The sequence below is a fragment of the Podarcis bocagei genome (genome assembly GCF_964188305.1).
Source record: "Podarcis bocagei genome assembly, chromosome: 7".
NCBI classification, from domain to species: Eukaryota; Metazoa; Chordata; class Lepidosauria; order Squamata; family Lacertidae; genus Podarcis; species Podarcis bocagei.
In genome coordinates, this window is record NC_138132.1 from 26435124 (window position 1) to 26459582 (window position 24459).

Genomic DNA, 24459 nt, shown 5'->3' on the forward strand with positions numbered 1-24459 from the left:
TTCTTTCTCCGAAAGGCATACAACCCGTGCTTTCAATAACCAGCAAAGCGACGCTGAGGATGACAGACAGGAGAACCTAATCCCATACCTGCCGAGCCTCCCCTAAGATGCAGCAATTAAAAAAGCACAGAAACACCCTTCAAGGGCAGGTGTTGATAACTCTAGCCTAGAGCCTGTGAGTCAACACAGGGCTTTTGAAAGCTGCATCATTCTGAAGTAAGGCTCCCCCGCCCCTTCCCATCTCCGAAGCACACACCACACATTCTCATGTTGCCCACGAAGCCATCTTCCTCCCATCAAACGAGACTGACAGCCCCCGCAGGCAGCCCTGAGCTGGAAAGAGAGGGAGGGAGGGAGGGAAGGGGAAAAAAAACCCAGCTTCTCACAGAGGACTCTAACTTCCTGGCTCCATGCAAAATCTCCACCCCCAGGGACGCGCTCCGCTTGTTCCCAAGATACAAGGGAAGCAGGCAGGCTGCCCTCCTGCCCTCCACGTCCTCCTGGCTCTGTGGACAGCTAGGCAAGAAACTGCATGGGGAGGGAGAGGCTGGTGCTCAAGTCCTCCCTCCAGAGAAAGTGACACAGACACACCCTTTAAGGAATGAATCCAGAAATGCCTGGTTCTCCCTTCCTCAGTGCTGCCCACATGTTGCAAATGGAACCTCCAAACCTCCAGTTTGCAGCTGAAAGGGTTCCTATCTTGACCAAAGATTTAAGCCCCACACCTCCCAATCTCTTAGCAAGTGTCCCTAAGCCTGGGGTATTTATAGAAGCTGGAAGCTGCCTTATACAGAGCGAGACCATTGTAGCTCAGTATTGCCTACACTGCCAGCAGCAGCTCTTCAGGGTTTCAGGAAGGCGTTCAGACTACCTGGAGTTGCGAGGGACTGAACCTTGGGCTTTCTGCATGCGAAGCAAAAACCCAATCACTGTCTCTCTCCACTTAAACCTTAAAACCTCTCTCTCCTCATAAGGATGAGAGTGGGTTTCTGAGTCAGGAAGCAATAATGCAGTTTGGACGGCAGAAGTTGGGGGAGGACCCTTTATCCCGGCCATCATTTGCCCCTCAGTTCTACTCACTTTCGCAGGGCAGGTCTGCCAGACAACCACAGGTCCAAAATTAGACAAGGCCTCGCATCCAGCTACAAAAGTCACCCCTGACTAGTGCCTTCTCTCCCCCGCCCTTGGTTCTTCCAGCCGACACCCCCCGCAAGTCTCCTGCCAAGCACCCCGGCCTCTGACCCTGAACCGCACAGGGGGTCTCTCTGTTAATGTTTACTCAGGCTAGTTTAACAACTGCAGGTTGCTATGGTAACCTTTTCAAGCTGGGATCTACCAGGGTCCAGCTGGGCCACGGAGAAGCAGAGAGGACACAATGGTCCCCGCCATGCGTGGGTGTCCCTTTGGAGTCTCTACAGGGTGCTTCCAGAATACCATTTTCCTCCTCCTCACACACACCCGGCTTTGGTATTCACGCATGCTGCTTCTCTCCTCACCATTCCCCACTCCCTCTGCACAAATTGACCCCCTGATCCCCAAAGCGAAGACTGTACTCAGTGGTAGGAACGCCTGTGCAAAGGCAGAACGATGCCACAGGGGTTCTGTTCCTGATTTTTGCAGAAACAAGTGTGTTTCACAATTGCCGCTGAGGGATCTTGGGGGTGAGAGGATGGGGGATGTTCTTACTCCTTTCTCAAAGCATATGCTAGTAACCACAGCGGATGAGTAAGCCAAGGCCTCCCAATTTTCACCTTGGCAAATGCCTGTACAATGTCTTCGCAGGTCCTCCTCTCTGCATCGCCCACTGCAATTAGATGTATCCTACCCCCACCCCTCTCTACCACAACCAGCCACCCCAAGCAAAGTGGAAAGTTGTAAATTAAAGATCTAGAGAGCATTCTGTGATCCTCTGGTGAAAAATACCTTAGTGAAGGCTTGAAAGTAACTGTCCCAGCTTCCAACCAGGAAGAAGCAGCTCCTCAGCCCTCAGAAGAATATAGTAAGAGTCCTGCTGGATCAGGCCTAAGGCCCATCTAGTTCAGCATCCTGTTCTCAGTGGGCATCTAGATGCCTTTGGAAAACCCACACGCAGAATCCGAGTGCAATAGCACTCTCTCCACTTGCCATTTGCAGCCAATGGTACTTATGAGGTGGGGGAAGCACACAGCCACCGTCCCACTTGGATGGTCGTTTCAACAGGGTGATGCTTGGGGAGTGTACTTCACTGTAGCAGTGGGTGAGCTGGACTGTTGTCCCGCTTTGGTAATGGACTGGATGAGAGCCAGCGAACTGAAGCTCAATCCAGTTAAGACTGAGGCACTGTTAGTGAGTGGTTCCCTAGACCGGATGGATGGGAGATCGCCTGCTCTTGATGGGGTTACACTCCCTCTGAAGGAGCAGGGTATTCCGGGATCCTTTGCTTGAGGCTTAGGTGGCCTCAGTGGTGCAGAGTGTGTTCCATCAGCTTTGGCTGGTGGCCAAGCTGAGCCTCTATCTGGACAGCGACAGTCTAACTACTGTTGTTTATGCCCCTGTAACCTCTAGGCTAGATTACTGCAACATGTTATGCGTAGGCTGCCTCTGAAGATGGTTCGGAAACTTTAGCTGGAGAACAATTTGTCAGCCTAGTTGCTCACCAGGGAAAGATTGTTTAAGCACATTATACCAGTCCTAGCCTGACTGCACTGGCTGCCAATCCGGGGGCCAATTCAAAGTGCTGGTTTTGACAGCTAAAGCCTTAAATGGACCAAGGACCTCCTCTCCCCAGACCCTGTGATCATCATCTGAGCCCCTTCTTTCTGTGCCCCTACACAAGAGATGATCTGGAGGATAGCAACATGAGAATGGGTGGGTCTTTTCTGCACTGGCTCATTTGGGAAATGCTCTCCCCAGGGAGGCTCTCCTGGCACCTTCATTAGCCAGGCAGAAATGTTTCTCTTCAACAAGGCATTTGGCTGATTAATATTCTGTTTGTAGAAGGTGGGTTATTGGCTTGTTTTTGTATTACGTATTTCGTATTTTTCTGTTGCGAACCACCCTGGGGGCTTCTGACGAAGGGCGGCATACAAATTTAAAAAATAATAACAACCTTACCCTCCCCGCTCCGAAATCTATCTCCCCTTGGATCTACCGTAAGGACAGGAAAGAACCATCTGACCAATACCCAGGGGCTGCGTCTGCCCTTCACACAGCAAAGCAAGCAATGTGAAACCTTTCTACTTTCAGTGACCACAAGGTTAGAGTTGCATCGCTTCTCTCCCCCCCTCCACACACACTCCATGCACACACCACCTCCACCTAACCGCCCCCCCCCACCTGCTGCTATGTGTTGAAGGCTCCTTCGATCCAACTGTCTGTGAAGCTCTCTGCCAACACGCCTCTGTGCTGCATTATTTATAAAACAGAGGAGCAGAGGGCTAGGCAACAGCTGCAGAACACTCCATGGACGGCAGCCCTGCCCAGCTTTAAAGCGCCACAACACCACAGGGCATGTGGTATGGGGGTGGGAGCCGGGAGGAGGGAGAAAGAAAGTGGGGGGGGGAGAGACTTCCTTTGCTGCTTTTGCACAGAACAGGACTGTCATTTCCTGCCCTCTCCCACACGAGCGTGTCCAACTTCAGCAAGGCGGCTGCGCACGGGGCAATTCTCACGGTCTCTGGGAGAGGGAAGCAAGTGTTGCCCTGGTAAGAAAAAGGTAGCCTACACAATTCGTGGCCTCTTTGGAGACCCCCTTTCTCCCCCACCCCCCAAAAAGCTGGTGGCATGGCATGGCATGGCACGTGATTTGGAGTTGGGGGGGGGGGACTGCTTTACTGTTTGGAGAGATCACCCATTAAAACATGAGGGCTCTCATCAGTCACATGCTGCTGGTCACAGAGGCATGGGGGAGGGAGGGAGAGAGAGAAGTCTTCCTAGTGCCTGTGGTTCAAAAGCTCAGCACTCACCCACCCTCATCTCTTGATACATCACAATCCTGTGCCATGGGGTGTGATGATCAAGTCTTCTCTTTGAAGAGCAAAACAGCCTCTCATTATTGGAGAGCTAGGATAAAAGTAAGCAGAGAGAAAGACACAGGACATGGGGGGGGGGATGAGGGCAAGAAAATCTATGGGGGGAAAGGCAAATGTGTCCCCTTGCACGCAGTCAAAACCCAATTTCTCATCAATGCAAAAAAGGCCTTGCTTCAGTGGAGCAAGATATGACCCCAGGCACATAACTGGGCACATAACTTCACACACACACACACACACACACACACACACACACACACACTGTTTGAGGATCTGCCCAACAGAGCAAACAAGTTTGCCTTCTCAGCCCTTGCAGAATTGGCTCATCTCCCTGCTCCTGCAAGCCCCGTGAAGGCAATGTTAAGGCTTTTAATTTTTTATTATAAAAATTTAACATCCTGTCAAAGAGCTGCCTCTCTTCCCCCCCCCCCGCCCCACAGCCTCTCCTCTTTTCCTACCCCCATCTCCTCTCCAGAAGATCTGTACCCGCTGAAGCCAAGCTAGGATGCCGATAGGATTAATTCTGCATGACTGCCCATCTCCACAGGGGTGTCTAAGACCCTCAGGCCTGCAGCAATCTTTAAAATTCCTCCAGCCCAACTTAATTCCCCCTTTTCCTGCAGTGCCTGTGCATCTGCTGCAATCTAACACACGGATACTGGAGCACAAGGGAACAAAGACATACACACACATTTATTTATTTTTGTGGGGAGAGAAGCAGGGCAGTTCTATGCCTGTCACAGTTTGCTCCTTGCTGAATGCTGCACAGACTGGGCAACCCCTGGATCCACCATCAATCCAGCTGCTCTTGACCTGGGACCATTTGCTGCCATGGGCCAAGAGAGGTAGGAAGCAGTCTCCTCTGGTTCCTGTTTTGATTCCTCCGTGTAACACTGTTCTCTTCCTTGGCCATTCTTCCTCTTTACACAGCACTGCATGAAAGGCTTCTTACAGAGGATGGAGCATCTTACAGCTTTACACCCCACTGGTTGTGCGATAAGGGCTGCCTCCCGTCTGGTGTTTGGTTGTTGTGTTCCGCAGGTGTATTCTGTGACATGTCACTGACGCAAAAATAGTACTTGACTGGTAAAAAGTTACAGGCTTTCAGCAGGACGTGGGGGCGCGGGGAAATGCACGGATGGGAAACAAAGCCTATGTCCTCCCTGAAACTTGATCAGTTAAGCAGAGCAAGTAAGAATCCTACAACCTACAGGAGGACTGGATAGTACTGGAAGAGAGAAAGGCTTGCATAAAGAGTGCAGCATTGTGCCATATAACTGCTTTTGAAGGAACCAGCAGCTGCAGAAGCACAAGCTGCTCATGTGGACTTGGAAGAACAGAGGAAAATATGCAGAGCTTCTGGTGCATCCAATGGTCAAGAGATCCAAACATGAAACAGGAGCCCAGCCGACCGCAGCAGGTTCATAGCAAACGTGGCACAATTGATACTGAGACACATTGGCCACATTTGGACAGCTACACCTGGGCTTAATAAGCTAAGATATGAAGGAGCCACATTATAGCCCCTTTGTTCTTCCTTTCACCAGAGCGAGCAAACAAACCAGGAAGTCTCCCACGAAGTACTTCCCATCTAATCCAAACCGGAAAACTATGGTTAACTGCTTCAGAACAAGCCAGTTTTTTAAGCCAATGTCAAACCATGGCTTAATATCCTGGCTTGTTCCAAAGCCGTTAAGCATAATTTCCTGGTTTAGATTAAATAGGAAACTATAGACTTTGAGGTTTGACAATTTCTGCAAAGGGACTGTGCGTGCAGCCAAAAGGCTTTTTCATATCTTAGCTTATTTAAAACTGAGATATTGCCATTCAGACACAGCTAAACACTCACATATATACTTTATTGGAAGTAGAAAGGTTAATATACATGGCCATGTTGGTCACTCAAGAGACCACATGCCACTTTCGAAATTCCAGCAAATATTTTGATCTCATGGCCAATACATCATTAACCTTTTTCTAAAAGTAGCACGGGATGGGAGACTTCTCAGTCGTGATTATATGAAGCAGCCAACCACCTTGCATTCTGCTCACAAGTCAAGCCAAACTACAAAAGATTCCAGCTTACCATGGAACAGAGTACACAGCAGGCCCCCTTATAAGATCAAGTTGCCATGGATCCCACCGTGAAGCAAGTTAAATCTTCCTCCTGCTGCATAAATCCCAAATCAAAAGCCAGCACGAAAGGACCATTTGCCTTTTAAGACCAGGGAGCAAGTGTGCATTGTGGGGCAGCCTTCCCACCAGGAGGAGCTGGTGAAAAGCTGGTCATCTCCACAATCTGGAATTGCAGGCACAGAAACTGATCTGGAAAAGAGTTCCAAGGCCGCAGACCTGAATAGTAAGGAAGCTGCACCCTACCACTGAGAGGAGTGTCTCTGGACCAGGCACAGGCAAACTCGGCCCTCCAGATGTTTTGGGACTACAACTCCCATCATCCCTAGCTAACAGGACCAGTGGTCAGGGATGATGGGAGTTGTAGTCCCAAAACATCTGAAGGGCCGAGTTTGCCTATGCCTGCTGTCTGGACCGTCTAAACAGCAATGCTGCTTTCTAGCATTATGGTCAGTCAATCAGGTCAGCACAGTCTCCAAATAATGACTTAGTTCAACCAGGAAGCAAGATGCATTTTCATGTGCTCCTTCTACCTAGCACGTGGCTTTAGCAAGTGGCTGGGGAAACCCAGCCGGGTGGGTGGAGTATAAATAAATTATTGTTATTATTATTATTATTATTATTATTATTATTATTATTCAGTTTCCTGTGTAGCACAAACCATAGTTTGCTAAGGCATCATAATCGGTAAACTATGGTTAGCACTTGCCCTCCAAACCAAAGCTGGAAACCTCACTTTGACATCTGCTTCCAATGCTGCTCTGGTGGTTACCACTTTCTCCTCAGGTTTGCCCATTCAGATGCCCTGCCAATCAATAAATTGCATTAAACAGAGAGAGGGAGGAGTGTGAGCATTCCCAGCTTGTTTCCAATAGTCTGAATGAGGCCACAGAACAAACACAGATTTTGGAGAGTGAGCAAAGAGGCTACTGAGGATAGCACAAAGAAAATGAACAAGCGAGGAAGTGTATCCACAAAGCATCCCTCAGCCATGGTATAATTCTGACTTTCCCTCCAGCATTAGAACCTGAAGTGACAGGTGTACTTATTGAGGAATCGAATACTGGCTCAGCAGTCAGGTCATACCCCTCCCACTAAGCTTTATGCAAAAAGAGGTTATCGTTCACGCACAGCACAAAAATTCATGGCCTGAAACTACTGGAGGCAGGATAGGTTTCTTGGAGACATCACAGAAGGCCAACCAATCAGCACCATCCAGCCAGCTTCTCCTGGCAATGTACAAACCTCTGTTCTCTACTCCCAGAAGTGACATGAAATATGTACTTTTGAACTCAATGTGGCAAGGCCACTTCCGATCTGGCCACACTGCTCTCTACATGCCACATCGATCATCTCCTGGGGTAGCCAATGTGGTGCCCTGCCAATGATGTTATTACTATTGTTATTAATGTTTATAATTCATTCATATAGGCATTCGGGGCTGTACTCAATATTTCATTAAAATACAGACCTAACATTAAAGACCATAAAACCAATGGACATAATAAAACCTCCCAATGCCTGCTGGTCCAAACCAGCAGAGACGATGGTCAGGACTGATGGGAGCTGTAAAGTAAAGGTAAAGGGACCCCTGACCATTAGGTCCAGTCGTGACCGACTCTGGGGTTGTGGCGCACATCTTGCTTTATTGGCCAAGGGAGCCGGCGTACAGCTTCCAGGTCATGTGGCCAGCATGACTAAGCCGCTTCTGGCGAACCAGAGCAGCGCACGGAAACGCCATTTACCTTCCCCCCAGAGTGGTACCTATTTATCTACTTGCACTTTGATGTGCTTTCGAACTGCTAGGTTGGCAGGAGCAGGGACCGAGCAACGGGAGCTCACCCCGTCGCAGAGATTCCAACCGCCGACCTTCTGATCGGCAAGTCCTAGGCTCTGTGGTTTAACCCCCAGCGCCACCCGCGTCCCTGATGGGAGCTGTAGTTGGCAACAATTCAGTAGGGCACCACTTTGATCATCTCTGCTTTAGCCTAAAAGCAAGGGTGGGGAACCTGTGGCTCTCCAGATGCACTGGACTTCAGCTCCCATCAGCCCAGCCAGCATAACTATGGGATTTGAAGTCCAACAACAAGTAATGTAGAATTCAGTTGCCATACACACTCCCCTGTGAGAAACAAACACAGGTCATAGGAAGCTGCTCTATACCAAGTGATGAACCATTGCTCCATCTAGCACAGTATTATCTACCCTGCCTGGTGGAGACTCTCCAGGGTTTCACAGAACTGGATAGTCAGAAGGTACCCTGAGGATCATCTATTCCAACACCCTGAAATGCAGGAATATGCAGCTGTCCCTTATGGGGATCAAACCTGCAACCTTGGTGTTATCAGTGTTTCAGAACGGGATCTCTCCCAGTCCTTCCTGGAAATGTCAGGCACTGAAACTAAGACCTGTTGCTTGCAAAGTGTATGTTCCACTACTGAGATATGGCCTTTCCCTTACAGATCACGCAGCATACTAGCTTTATCAATGGGGCAGCATCAGTACTACACCAGTAACTGCAGACACATGCTAGCACCTGCATGTTAAGTCCTGCGCAGGTGTGACATGCTCCTGGACCCAAGCCAGACAGAAGCCTCAGAGTTCACCTACCACGCAAGGCTGATTTGCATCAGTTTTGCTTAGGTGACAGCTCAGAGACTGAATGTGGCCCTCCAATCACCTCTATCTGGCCATACCCGCCAACATTTCTCTGATGAAAATAGGGACGCCCCCACTCCATAATGATAATTTTACTATTTATACCTCACACATCTTACTGGGTTGCCCCAGCCACTCTGGGCAGCTTTCAACATATATAAAAACGTAAGACAACATTAAACATTAAAAGGAAACTTCCCTATAAAGGATTGCCTTCAGATGGCTTGCGGGTCAGATAACTCCATACCTTCCAACATTTCTGCAATGAAAATAGGGACATCCTAAGACATTCCGGGATCAAATAAGAAACCGGGATGGCTTCTCTAAATCAGGGGTGCCCCTGGAAAATAGGGACACTGGGAGGGTTTGTCTGGCCCTCAGAACTCTCATTTCACACTCCTCACTGATCCTGCCTCACACCCCAAGGTTTGGTTTCATAGAATCATAGAACTGGAAGAAACCACAAGGGTCATCTAGCCCAACCCGCTGCAATGCATAAATCTTTTGGGCTTGAACCCATGAACCTGAGATTAAGAATCTTGTGCTCTACTGATTTAGCTATGTTTTGGTTTTTTCCTGCTGGACTGTGTCCCTGAACTCTAAAAATGTCTCGTTTGTCTGGATAGAGAAGGGTGTATGAGAGTATGTGTAAACCAACCTGGTCTAGAAAGGTAATATTCACATTTGTTGCTCCGCCCACATTTGCCTCTAGCCCTCCCCATCATTTGCATGTGGCCCTCAGTGGATTGCCCAGAAGCAAATGCGGCCCTCAAGCTGAAAAAGGTTCTCCAGCCCTGATCAAATACATATTCATCCCATGTGTTTCAAATGTACAAAGCATTAGTGCATACCCGTATCTATTAAGGCATAGTTAATGGCCATTTGTTATTGATGCTTTAGCTGAGATTCCTGTGTTGCAGGGGGTTGGAACAGATGACCTTTGGGGTCCCTTCCAACTCTACAATACTATCTGCTTTAAGGATGCCCTCTTGTTGAAAGTAAGAAAGAATTGCTTTGCTGTACCTTTTGCCTATACCTGAAATAGGAAATAATTGCAGGGACAATGAAAATGTAGGTTAAAACGGTTGCATCCAATGTCACGTAAATACTGAAGAGCAACAGGTAAGAGATGCAGTAACACACTTTGTTTTGCCCATCCCCTCCAACTCAGGCCTCTTTCGCTCACTTAATCATCTGCCGCTCTGCTTTCTTTAAACTGTGAGCTCCCCTCTGCAGGGCCATCAATTTAATACTTTGCAGGCTGCATCAAGGGTGCTGTAGGAGCAACTCCCCCGAATTTTCTTTTTCCGCACAGGGAGGGGAGAGAGAGAGAGAAAGACAGAGAAAGAGAGTGAGGGAGAAGTTATCCACAGGGATCAATTACACACGGGATCAGCTGCTTTTAAAGCCACCAAAGTGCTTAAAGGCAATCAGAACAATGGGCCTCCCAGAAATGGAAAAAACAGAACGGATGGTTAGCCCACACCCTCACATTCCCACAATGCACCAGCACCCACAAAGGAAGAGGCAAAACATTTCTTTGCACTTTGAAAGCTTAAAATCCAATCTAGCCTTGAGGCAAAGCTAGTCTTCTTCAGTTGGAGGAGGAGGGAGCAGAGTGGCCCCCTCCTACTCACAACATGGTCCAACCCAGCCTCCTGTTGCAGAGCAAAGGAAGGAGGAAAACACACTTCCCATCCCAGATGCTTACAGAGCTCTAGATTGGTGCATTTAAATCACTTATATCTTTAGCTTCTCCTGCGCTAGCTATGGTTTTGTTATTTTTTGCACTGGTAATTAGGGGGTGGAACAGATGGCAGAGGGCTCATTTAAAGTAATGCATCCATTAAAACAACCTTCACTGCCGGGGACTGTGTTCCACAAGGGTTGGCTTTCATTTGGGGTCCAGAGGGAAGAAGGCAGGGGAGAGGAACTGGACTTGGGAAAACAAACAAAACGGAGGCCCCATCTGCACTATATATTCACAGCAGCATCATACCAGTTTAAACAGTCGTGGCTCACCCAAAGAATTCTGGGAACTGTAGTTTGTTCAGAGTTGCTAGGCGACCCCCTATTTCCCTTCACAGAGCTACAGAGGGATTGATTGTTAAACCACTCCGAGAAGTGTATTATTTATTTATTTAACAAAAGTTATACACCACTTGATTGTAAAACAAACAACAACAACCCTCAAAGCAGTTTGCAAAAAGATAAAACAATAAAATCAAGAAATTCACAATTGTAGTTTAAAACACACCAAAGTTAAAATACTAAAACAGATTAAAATTACCTCAACTTTCTAAGCATCTGGGCAGGCTTGTCTAAACAAGAATGTTTTCTGCAGGTGTCAAAAAGAGTACAGTGAAGACGCCTGCTTGATCTCAACAGGCCGGGAGTTCCAAAGTGCAGGTACTGCCACACTAAACAATCAAGTTCTTACAAATGAGAAATAGGTATTATGTGGCACCTGTAGTAGTGCCAATTCCAGCAATCCAAGTGGTTGAGTGGGTAACATGTGGGGTAAGGAGCTCTCGTAGGTAAATTGGTCCCAAGTTGTTAAGGGCTTTATATACCAATAGTAACACCTTGAACTTGGCCCAGTAGCAAATCGGCAATCAGTGCAAAATCTCTGAGCACAAGTGTTGTTTGCTGACGGGGTCTCGCTTCTGTCAGCAATCATGTTGCAGCATTCGGCACTAACTGCAGCTTTCAGATCAAGCGTGAGGGAAGCCCCACATAAGAGTGCATTGCAGTAGTCCAGTTTTGAAGCAACCAACACATGAACTACCATGGCAATGCTTTCCTGGTCCAGGAAAAGATGTAGCTGTCAAACCAACCACAAGCCGGTAAAAGGCATTTCTAGACACTGAGGCTACCTGAGCTTCCAGTGGCAGAGCTGGATTCAGAAGCACCCTCAAACTATGAAGTTGCTCCTTCAGGAAGATTGCAACCACTTCCAGGGCAGGTTACTTACCCACTTCTTGGACACTGGAGCTACTCACCTGCAATGCTTCCATCTTGCCAGGATTCAAGCTCAGCTTGTTTCTCCTCATCCATTTCCCCACTGCGTCCAGGCAATGGCCCAGGGACTGCACAGCCTCTCCTGATTCAGATGTAATGGAGAAACAGAGCTGAGCACCATCAGAATACTGATGGCACCTCGCTCCAAAACCTCTAAAGATGGCTCCCAACGGCTTCATGTAGGTCTTAAATAACATAGCTGCCACTCTCCCAGTGCTACTTTCTTGACTCAGTCCTGAAGGTAGGACAGGAACATACCGTGTCGCCAACTCCCATTTCCCAGAGCTGGTCCAGGAGGATACCATAGTCAATGGTATCAAATGCCGACAAGAGATCAAGAAACAGGAGCAAGGTCACACATCCTACTCTCTGCAAAGGTCATCCATCAGGGAGACCAAATATGACTCAGTTCTGTGGCCATGCCTAATCCCAGATGGAAATGGATCTGAATTGTAGCTCTGGGATGGGAGTAGAGGGTCTCCTAACAACTTTTAGCAAACTACAGTTCCCAGGATTGTTTGAGGAGAGGGGAGCCATGGCTGCTTGAAGTGGTATGATACTGCTGTAAACTTATAGTGTAGGTGGGGCCTAAGACCTGAATGGATAGAATCCACGCAGACACAAACACATTCTTCAGCAGCTGCGCTGCACCAACCAGGCAGAAGATTTACTATACTGTACAGGATCAACTTTCTACCAGGCTGGCAAGCAGGGGGAGGGGGTGAAAACCACCTACAGAGCCTCTGCATAGTTTCAGGGGGCTGTTGAGATCAACTCCCCTATTCCAGCCACTGTTCCTGTATTTTCATCATCATGTGCCTTTTACTACTGCTCTTATCTTGCTTTCTACATCACTGGAGCAGTCAGTTTTTACCCAGCACCCTTTGCTGGCAATCACACCTGGAATTTGGTTTGGAAAATCCCTGAACTAAAAGCAACTTCATTACCAGAGTTATGTGTGCATTAAACAAAATTTTGATCAAAGTTTGCTCCTAGGTAGCACTAATTCTGTGCCATGGGGGTGTGTGGCCTGATCATTTTGTACAAATTTGAAATACCTGCACATATTTGCTTATTTTGGATAACTTATTTGGCATTTACTAACCCATGCAGAAGAAGGGGAGAGTACTCTAATTTCCACCTTCTTTCTGCTTAGTTCCCTCTGCTACCGCCCAGCTCCAGCATCAGGCATTGTCTACAAATTTTCAAGCTAGTCATGAGTACTAGAAACCTGATGGAGTTTAAATAAAAAGTAAAGCCAGGACTTTATACACCCAGAATGCCAAATGCTAGGCTCCCACGGCGCAATCACAGATTAACACACAGCCCCAAGCACTATCATCTTGATAGTAGGGTGCCCAACATTTAGTCAACAGGGAACTCCCAAAACGAAGGAGCAGCAGCTCCCGAAATCCCCCACATGCCTCGTTTGGTTGACAAAGAGGGCACATGAAACTCAGGTTGCTCTGGATTCATGCAGAATTGCATTGCCACATTTACCTAACGAAGAAGAAGCTGGTGCAAGATCTTCCTTCGCCTGAGGTGAAGGCTTCCATGCCAACTGGCATGACCTAGAAGGAGTCCTGCTAAAAATGCGACAGGGTGGAAAATCAGAAGGTTCCTGTAGTTTTGCAATAATGCTGTTGCGGCAAGGGCAAAGCAGCCCCCAGGCCTTTAGGAGACGCCTTGGATGTGCAACCACAGCCAGAGACTTTGCAGCATTTCAACAAACCGAGTCAACCGGTAGAACCCTCGCCAGAGATTTGAGGGGTGTGGTGAAGGGCACTGCCTAGGGGCGACCACAAGAATCCTGCAATCCTTGCCTCTGCCCTCCTCAACCCCAGCCCACCCCCACCTGAGCTCCAGCTCCCACAATGGAAACCTGAGGTAGGCCGAAAAGGAGCAATCACCATTCCAGGCAGCAGCGGCCTCTCCTGTTTCAGGCTCAGCTCCCAGGAGAGCTGGGGCAGGCTTTGTTCAGGAATTGGAGAATGGGCCAGAGAAAGAGAGAGAGAGAGAGAGAGAGAGACATGGTCCCTGCCAGCGCTTGTGTTTCACTCTCATGGAATGCTGAGGAGAGGGGAGCGGAGCAGGAAGAGAGCCCCCCCAGCACCCCCCACCGCAGACAAAGGGCTTTGGACAAGGGGAAGTGAGGGAGGGTTGCGGGGTTACAGCTCAGAAGCAGAAGGTATTTGTGCTAGGGTAGGGGTGCAGGATGAAGGCTGGCTTTTGCAAGCAAGTTTTAGTCAACTACTGGGCATGTAAGGGAATGTGGATACTCACATGGGGGTAACTGAAGGACCATTAAGTTTGGGGGCACACTCATCCACGTATACACCATGGGTATTTGTTGAGGGGAGCATGTTCATCAGCCCTCCATCCAGAAGAAAGTTCCAGAGAGTAAATTTCAGTGAACTGTATGAAACACATGTATCAAAGGATGCGGCCTTTGCAGGATTGGAGCTGAGAGTTGGGCTTCTCACTACTTAATACCCCTTGCCAAGGCATCTTAGAAGCACAGCACCTTCCCATATACTTCAGTCATCATTGGAGCAATTATCATCAGCCAAGTCCCATTAAAGGCAAATCCACAACTGTCGAACTGCTCCGTGCACCCACTAGGCTTTGGAGGAAGGTCAGCAATGCACAAGGGGATTCCAGGACCTGCTGTTATGTGGCAGAAAATGGCATGGTTCTGCAGAAACCAGCATGAATGAAAAACTGGGGGGATTTCCCTTTGCACATAGGATAAGGCCATGATGGCTACATTCTGCTTCCACAGGCGGAACACCAGTTGCTGTTGCTCTCAAGCTATGATTGGGAGTTTCTCATAGACATCTGGTTAGCCACGGTGAGAAGAGGATATTGAACTAGATAGAGAGGCCTTTGGCCTGATCCAGCAGGGCTCTTCTCGTACCCTTAATATTGTGCTGAAGGTGGGATTCACTGCAGAGGATCACTTAACACCACCTCCAAATCATTTCCCAATCAACCAAGGCATTAACATGCATGGAGGAAGTGGGACACTGGAAATGATAGAAAAAGGAAGAGGGTCTGTATTCATGCACACAATGACGTGGACCCTGGGCTACAGAACACGCCATGATAAAACGGTTTCAGTCAGCTGAAATTATAAAACAAGGTTCTTGGTCATGTTTATGAAGATGCCACTACATTTCCTATACTAGAACCAAAGCAGGAGGGTACTCTTCTCCAATCATAACAAAACATCCTCTTGCTGGCTTCACAGGGATATGGAATCATGAGTAGAGGTGAGATTTGAAGTACACCTGCACTTCCCTTGGGGCCTTTGGAGGAAGGGGCAGGAAGAGAGGGAAACCACATATTTGTGGAGAGTATTTGCTAGCTGGCTGCCCCATCTGTCTGTTTTACACAAGCTTCTTCCTGCACCACTATCCCCTCTTTCAGAAAGAGAGAAGGATGGAAGGAAAACAATTGGGGAGGGTGGGGAGAAGAGAGAAGGAGGGAGAAATGAACAGGAAAGATTCCAACCCACCCAGGCCTGTTCAAATATTTAGCATGTGCTTGCTAGGTGTTTCTGCTGCCTTTAGGGTACCTCGGTGTTTGAAGCATCAGAGAGCAAAGAACAGGAAAAATCCGGAGGGGGGGGGGGACACAGAGAGTAGAGAACGAAGAGGTAAAAAAAATAAAAATACAGAATGGACCAGCAGAGAGTGCGAGAGGAAGCTTTCTGGATTGTGTCCATCTCCATTTAACGGCTAGCATTATGAGCACTAAGGAGTACAGATGGCTGCAGTGCAGAGCTAAGGGCAGAGCTGGGCGCCTGGGGGAGCAGGGGGTTAAGAGAAGAGAGAGAATGACTCCTCAAATTGCACCTGGAAAGCCTCCGAGTTGGGGAGAGGAAGAGAGCAGAGGCCTCCAGTGAGGATTTACACATTGGCTGGAAGGGGGGTGGGGAGGGAGAAGAGAGGCCTCTGGAATTTACCTTTGATCAGTCAGGCAAAGATGCCAGCCATGTGTTGAGCTGCACACCACTGACCCTGCAGACCCACATACCTTGCGCTCCAGGGAGCCCAGGGATATAGGTAGCAGTTCCCATTCTTGCTCACAAGGAGATGGCAGCTAGGGTTACACTAAGCAGGTCCCTCCAGGCTTGGATCCTGTTCCATTACAGTTCACATCAGGCATTTCAGGAGGACATCGCCCCCACCCACACGCCAGCCTGGCTGCCTCAGACACCTCCCTCTTTGCCCCCCCACCTCCACCCGAGTCCTCTTCCCAGCAATCTGTATTCCTCACAGACTCAGCAACCGCACACACAGCTACCTCCGAGCTGCCCAATGGCTCCCGAGTGACCCGGGGGACAGCAGGCAGCTGTGACACTTCAGTAGCCAATGTGAGCAGAAGGACTCTCTGCCTCGCTTTTCTTTTTTCTTTTTTCAACTAGCGCATTAAATGGCACTTTCGGCAAGGGGGGGGTGCGTTACTGTCTGCCCTTGCTCTCTTTGCCTGCCCCTCATCCCTTCCAATATGGAATCTGACCCCTCATTCCTAGCTTATTCCTCCAGAGGGTTGTCAGCCATTCAGAGGGTGTTTTATAAAAAAAAAAAACAACCACACACCCCAGTCCAAAATAAGCTTCCTACTTATAAGGGGGTCGAGTTCCACTGGTATTTTGGTTGTTTCATGAAGGAAATAGAAGGTGTGAAGGTTTGGAACTGTGCATCTACACTAACTTTGATCAATCGTGCCTTCAATCTCAAAAAATAAAAATAAACGTTGAGGACTTCTGGAGGTAGAAAAGAGCAACTGCAACTTCTCCCGCCTCCCAACGACACATAAACTTTTGGTATTGTAGAATTATAACACACACATAGTCTTGTTGATGCCCGTTCTGGAAACAACACGCAGAGAAATAAAAAGGTAGCCAACCTGATGTCCAAAATATCTGGAGGGCACTTGCTTGGCAAAGGCTAGTCTAACACAAATCATTAAGGACTAGTGACTTGTTTGTCAGCCCATTTCTTATAATACTCAAATTAATGCAAGCAGAGACTCACGACTATGGCAGTGGGGCTGCAATTGTCCTTCTTGGGTCTCCCACACACGACAACTGCCACATTTTAACAAAGCAAAGCTTGCTTCATGGCTACTATGAAAAACACGCAAGGCAAACTCCTTAACAGACGGCCAGGTGCTTAGGGGGCTGTGCAGCTCAGAAAGGGAATCCACACACCCCCACTGGTTATATGTTAGAAAGCAATGCTGGCAAGGGAAAGAGCCCACAGGACCAATGGGGTAGGGAACACCTTTCCTTAAGGTGCAGCAACACAACAGAACAGAGCACCTAAGTGGCCCACACAAGCCAGCAGACTGCGATGGAAAGCAGAAAGTCCACAATGGAGGCTAAGCAGCCAAATAAAAAAAAAACCAAGAAAAAGAGGGCTAGGGGTACATTAGTTCCTTATCTCACACACAATTGACACCCGGGGCAAAGGGATAGCTCAGTGGGTGGAGCATAAGGCTCTTAATCTCAGGGTGGTGGGTCACGCTGGGAAAGATATTACTGCATTGCAGGGGATTGGACTAGATGACCCTCGGGGTGCCTTCCAACAATTCCACAATGCTGGAAAGCCTGGGGAAGACAGCTAGACAACATTACCTGCAATGCTGGTGGGATGGGGCCGCAGCTCAGAGATGGAGCACATGCTCTGCATGCAAAACATCCCAGTTTCAATCCCTGCAGAGCCACTGCCAGCCAGTGTAAAATAGGGGCAGCCAGTAGTGCCCTCCAGATGTGCTATTGTGTTGTCTTCTCCCTAACATGCTGCTATTACAAGCCACATTTCCCCAGCTCCAACCAATACTTTGCACAGCCCTAGGAAAGAATGCCCCACATGATGGGTTTTCTGCTTGTTCCCACCAAAGCCCACTCCATGCATTTGCAGCCCTCGTCAGCCTCTATCCACCCGTTCCACAAACCTAGCTGAATTCTTCCCTCCTTCCCCGTCTCTCCGCCACTACCATAAATAAACCCTTTTTCCACACTTGGCATGTGCCCTCTGCACTCGCAGCTCCTCACCCGCAAAGTTCTACTTATTTAGCCTCTTCTGCTGCTGTTCCTTCAAGCCACCATGGGTAACAAGGGCGGGGGGACAGGGAAGGAAAGATAATCACAAGTCAATTCATTCCGTTTCGATGCCAAAAATGCATGAAGCTATGCAAAACAATTGAAGAGCCCAATCTGACAAAGCATTAAAGGTCATTGTGACACCCCAAAATGCACCCCCCTTAACACATCAAAAACATTCAGACTACATGGAACAACCTCCCCCTCTGAAATAAGGCAAGAACCAAATGTGATGCGTTTCCAGCCCTGGCTAAGAACCCTACTTACCGTATTTTTTGCACCATAACACTCACTTTTTTCCTCCTAGAAAGTAAGGGGAAATGTCTGTGCGTGTTATGGAGCGAATGCCTGCGGGTGGCGGGGGGGGGGGATCTGCTGCAGTCGTGAGCAGAGGATCCATGGTTCCCCTTCCTTCCCTCCTCCGTGGTTACAAAGCATGGATCCACATGGATCCTCAGGATTTTTGCATTGGGCTACTCCAAACTCACTGTCAGATCACGTGTCTGTGGCCACAGCATGAACCACAAAAATCATATATCTACTATTTCATTTAGTAAATTTTTTTTCTTGTTTTCCTCCTCTAAAAACTATGTGCGTGTTATGGTCTGGTGCGTGTTATAGAGCGAAAAATACGGTACTTTCCCAGGCCTTTGCAGACCATTGATATCAGCTGCTGTTTTATTTTGAGTCTGCACTACTGCTGCTGCAATGAGTGATTTAAGGTATTCTGATATCTTTTAATATTGCTGGAAGCCACCTTTTGTGGGTTGTTTTGTGTTGTTGTTTCTGTAGGAGTTTTTTACACATTTTAAAACAAATAATACAAACATATTGCAAAAAGGGCACAGTGTCAGAAAGAAAGAGCTACACCCCCTTAAAGAGAGTCTGTATCTCCCAGCTTTTGTAAAAAAGAAAGGGATGCTGCCCACTATTTTTATTTATTTATTTTACAAAATTGATATACTACTAACCAGAACAAAAGACATCTAAGCAGTTTATGCTAGTGTATGTAGGTACTGGGGAAGCCAGAACTTAGGACTTGCTGATCAGAAGGTTGGCAGTTTGAATCCTCACAACGTTGCTCAGTCCCTGCTCCTGCCAACCTAGCAGTTTGAAAGCATGTCAAAGTGCAAGTAGATAAATAGGTACAGCTCCAGTGGGAAGGTAAACGGTGTTTCCGTGCGCTGCTCTGGTTCGCCAGAAGCGGCTTAGTCATGCTGGCCACATGACCCGGAAGCTGTACGCCGGGGCTCCCTCGGTCAATACAGTGGTACCTCTGGTTACATACTTAATTCGTTCTGGAGGTCCGTTCTTAACCTGAAACTGTTCTTAACCTGAAGCACCACTTTAGCTAATGGGGCCTCCCACTGCCACCGCGCCACCTCTGCACAATTTCTGTTCTCATCCTGAAGCAAAGTTCTTAACCCGAGGTACTATTTCTGGGTTAGAGGAGTCTGTAACCTGAAGCATATGTAACCTGAAGCATATATAACCCGAGGTACTACTGTAAAGCGAGATGAGCACCGCAACCCAAGAGTTGCTGTGGCAGCAGCGGCTCCAAAGCCGCAGCGGCGGGCTCCGCTCTGCGCCGGGAGTTGGCCACCCGGCGCGGAGCCCGCCCACTGCTCCCTCGGAAGCAGCAGCAGGGGTGGCGGGCTCCGCTCTGCTCCAGGCAGCTTTCTCCCGGCGCGGAGCTGCCCAGCGTATTAGGCGACTGGGCTTAGAAGACGAACCCCCAAATTGCAGCTGCCAATTTGGGGGGTCATCTAATACGCCCAGTCGCCTAATACGCCGGAATCTACAGTATACCTCCTTACACCAGCTGCTGGGAATTGCAGGTGGGCAGAGTGCTGTTGCACTCAGGTCTGGCTTGCAAGCTTCCCATAGGCATCTGGTTGGCCACTGTGAGAGCAGGATGTTGAACTAGATGGGTCTTTGGCTTGATGCAGCAGGGCTCTTCTCATGTTCTTATGCACCATTGAGTAATTACAGTTGTACCAATTTTTCCTTTTCTGCTAAAAAAGAATGCTAAAAGCAAAAGAAGCCACACACAAAATCTCAAAATTATTTTATTTTTATTTTTTTAAGAGAGAGACAAATATAAATGCAAGCTGAATGGTGGCAAACAGGGTGCAAGGGGAGAAGGACTTGGATTTCAAGGTTGCAGAACAGGTTCTTTTCTCTTTTCTCTACCGAGGCAACCTAAACTCATTGTAAAATTCAAATGCTGCTGTTGTGAAATCCACTGATAGAGCTTGTACACCTTCCTTCCTACAACAAAGCAGCATGCAGTTCTTGTTTGCTATCAATTTCTTTGTGCTTGCTTCAGCTCTACACCTTTCTCTTCTCATTATATTCCTGCTGGAGTTGTCTGACTTAAGAGGGCAGTGAGTTCTTGAGCACTGTAGACGTGGGGTGGCGAAATGCCCTCCAGATGCTCACAGACTACAGTTCCCATCATCCCCCAACACTGGCCATGCTGACTGAGGCTGATGGGACTTGGCGAAACTGTTGTTCAAAATGCAAGTGTACCCATCTTCTCTCAGAAACAGATTTGCGTTCTCACCCATGCTATCAATGTACAGACCTCCGAAAATTGGGAAAAAAAGTTTGAAGGTGCCCTCAGGACAGAGGACTGGATCTTCACTAGGAGTTTTGTGCCCAGCTGTATTATTAATTATTATTATTATGCTTCTGCTTCAGTGGAGGAAAGCAGATGAGCCGCCCCCCTTTCATACAATGTAGATATCCAGAACTTGTAGGAAAACTTAACATATTTGCCATGTCCTACCTTGTAATCTCAGAGAACTCTTGATAAACACAGGTCACATCCCCACCGTATACTTAATGTACCTGGTTTCCCCCACAATAGTCCTGCAAACCATAGTTTACCCCTGATAAAGTTGTAATTCTATGCAGCCTTAACAAAACTACAGTTCCCAGGACTCTTTGTGGAAAACCATGTATGATATGCAGGCAGCCAAACAGTACAGTCCTGAAGTGAAATAATGAACTGTGCCATTTGAGGCTGTTATGTGTGGGATCATGTTACTAAAGAAAACCCCAAGGAAAATCTCATTACAGAGTTAAAAAAAAATATACTCAGAACCTCTCTTTGATGTTAGTTTTTTGTTTGACATGCAGAAATTTCTCCCTCCCACCCCTCAAATATGATATTCCCAGTCCCCTGCAGCCTGAAGTAGTACAGTCCATTAAACACCCTCATTCGACTGCATAGGTGGACTAGGTCCCTGAGCTTTTCAGCCAATGGAGCTGGGTTCCCTGCACATGTGCTAAAAGGCTGTGCTCGCCCCACCCCACCCCCACCAGCAAAGTCCCCAGCGAAATTTCAACTTTGCTGTGTATTGAATGTGTTTTCAAACCCCACCTGCTGATCCCATTCACAGTCCCCTTTGAGCAGCAGTGTAACCAAACACCAGCTCCCACATACCAACTGGTGGGTGCCATTTGGGAACAGCCAGCAACCCTTTCCCTTGAGGAACAGGAGCTGCAGATTCTCACTAAACGGCATCTCCGCCATCATTTAGCCAGCACCATCCTACTCTGCTATGCACCTGGATCTGCAACACCAGCTGCCTCTCTGAACTCCCTTTCCTGCGAGGGCCGCCTCATCGTCCACTCCCATACCTCTCCAAAGCACCACCACATTATCCACCTTTGGGAGCAAATATGCACCAGCTAACTAAGGCTGTGGAAAAAACATCCAGGTGTGTTTGCACCGCCTTCTACTGAAGTTCCAGGGTAGGGAAGAGCGTGGGTGAGTGAAAGAGAGATGTTCCTCCATGCTGATAGTGAGATCAGAGGAACACAGGAAGCTGCCTTAGGTCATGTCAGATCATTGGTTCATCCGACTCATTATTTACACTGACCAACAGCAGCTCTCTGGGGTTTCAGGCACAGATTCTCTCCCAGCCCCACCTGGAGATGTCAGGGATTGAATCAGGGACTTTCTGCATTCGTTGCAGATGCTCAACTGCTGAGCTGTGGCCCCTTCTCCTAAATCTCATCATCTCAAAGTCACCAGTTCAGATCCCAATGTCATTGCTTCTCAACCTCCTCCTCCCATCTGGTATCTGAAGAAGTGTGCATGCACACGAAAGCTCATACCAAGAACTAACTTAGTTGGTCTTTAAGGTGCTACTGGAAGGAATTTTTTTATTTTGACTATGGCAGACCAACACGGCTACCTATCTGTAACTCCTCCCATCTACCGCATGGAGATAATACTGGCCTGCTGTGTTGTATTCAGGTACAGTGAATTAGCCGTGCACTTTCCCCTTTAGCACAGCTCGGAAAAGGCGGCCTTTCAAGCAGACGACAGGTTACATCAGGGCTGTATGAACATTAGCCTTGCAGGATCTAGTTTGTTTTTTTATGGGGTCCGCTGTCCAGGGTCTGGAGAAAATCAATGGCTTAAAGCAACTCAATGCGCAGTTTCAGAATTATAGAACTGGGTGCCCCTGTGCATGCATACCCTCAGCCCAGGAACTGAGCTCAGAGCCCTTACATCCTGCAAAATCCACTCCTTGTCTTCCCCTCCCCATGACGTTTATTGCTTTAGCAGCATAATTCAGGAATACAACAAGTCTTCTTGTGGTTGCTTTGGAAGCCCATTTCCGGTTTACCCCAGATCATTACCAGGATATCCTGATCTCTATTTTGCCTACCTCTGGGCTACAATGAAAGGTTCACCTAGGCCTGAAGCATCTCCGATTGACACCCATGCATCCTTTTCTCAAAATACACCCAAGTACAAGTACATGACAGTAACCACAATTTTCTACAGACAGCAAGTGACGCCATCCATCCATCCCCCGCTCGCTCGCTCTGTTTTAAAGGCCTCATAATTACAGCAATTATTTACTACAGTAATTACAGCTTAGGGAAGAAACAGAAGTGAAGTAGTTATGGGGCAAAATAATTCAGATACAACTACTTTGGGTTTAAAAAAACATCAACAGAAGAACAACATGAACATACTCCTAAATCCTGCTCTATTAACCTCTTAGCTGGTGTCATCTTCTGACGTTCATATGGCACTGTATGGACACAATGTCAAAGGAGAAACAACATAGTATTGCCAGGGCCGATCCTACCATTAGGCAGAATAAGGACACTGCCTCAGGCAGCTGATTTTGAGTATAATGAAAGGACAGCAAATTGCTGGTTACTTAATTTATTGTTTTTGTATTTTTACCAGCAGGGAGGGGGGAAAGGTGCTTGTGGTATTTTCTGCCTTGTGAGAAATAACTTGGCCGCCCTTGGATGCTATGCACCTTGACTCAGGTGGGCGAGGGACACTATTTGATTCTCTGCCTTAGGCAGCAAAGTATCTTAGGCCAGCCCCAAGTATTGCTCCCTGGGATGTCTAATACAAAGATATGGCTGGGCTTCAAAATGCCAAAACTTCTTATACAAGAAGAGCTGGAAGATTTACAAGGTAATCCCAGCCATGTCTACTCAGAAGTAAGTCCTGCTGAATTCAGTGGGGCTTATTCCTGGGTAGGTAGGGTTCAGAGTTCAGCTTTAGTGTATTTTACCCCGAAAGTAATTAATACTTTACAAACATTTTGTGGAAATATGCCTAGAGACAGGATTTTTGTTTTGGAACCAAGTGCTGTAAAACTTGCCAGAAAGGATATCTATTCCTTTAAAATATTCAGATCAAAAAAACTAGAAAAGCTAACAAAACCAAGGTAACACCTTAATACCAATTTCATTAGAGGTCTAGCCTTTCCTTCCTCTAACACAAAGTTTCCCAAACTTGGGTCTCCAGCTGCTTTTGGACTGCAACTCCCATTATCCATAGCTAGCAGAACCAGTGGTCACGGATGATGGGAATTATAGTCTAAAACCAGCTGAAAACCCAAGTTTGGGAAACCCTGCTATAACGAAAGGATGGGGAACCTCTGGCCCTCTGGAGGCTGTTGAACTACATTCCCCACCATCCCTGACTATTGGCCATGCCAGTTAAGGCTGATGGGAGTTGGGAGTGCAACATCTGGAGGGCTAAAATTTCCCCACCCCTGCTCCAATACAACAGGCACCAGAGACGCATCTGCTCAGGAGTCACAGCCAACTGTTCCTTTCCAACTCTACAGTTCTATGATTCTATGATACCTCCCGGTTCATTCCTGATGTAGGATACTTAAGTTTTGGTCAGCTGATAGAAGCATGAATTGTCCCTGCAGAGAAAACACTCCTACTTCACCTGATCCAAGCCAAGCCAAAACAGACCCCAGATCTAACTTAAAATAAGCACCACCTAAACTCATACTATGCTATGCTGCATGACTGATACTAGAACTAGGCATGCAAGCTTTAGACCCAGTTAGACTCTGGAGCTTTATCACCCAATAAAGCATCAAGGGAAAGGCAAGTACCTTTTTGCCCCAAGACACCAGCCCTGCTATGGTCCCCAGCTGTTTGCTTACTGCTAGCCACATAGCCTGGCAAGGGTCTGCAGCAGTGCATGTATCTTGGGAGCACCAAGTCAATGCTCTC

At 47.8% G+C, this 24459-nt stretch overlaps 1 protein-coding gene across 2 annotated transcripts in view; it reads right to left on the minus strand.

The window, feature by feature from the left end:
* The window catches only part of AHDC1 (AT-hook DNA binding motif containing 1), a 204807-nt gene that overhangs the window by 171829 nt on the left and 8519 nt on the right, over positions 1 to 24459 (minus strand). Inside the window, exon 1 of one of the 2 annotated variants that reach the window (XM_081201860.1) lies at positions 11804 to 11926. The exons of the other annotated variant lie outside the window; for it this stretch is intronic. Within the exon in view, the coding sequence (XP_081057986.1) occupies positions 11804 to 11858 (55 nt within the window). The 5' untranslated portion in view covers positions 11859 to 11926. Of the gene's footprint in view, positions 1 to 11803; positions 11927 to 24459 lie in introns of those variants that run through there. 2 annotated transcript variants of the gene reach the window in all.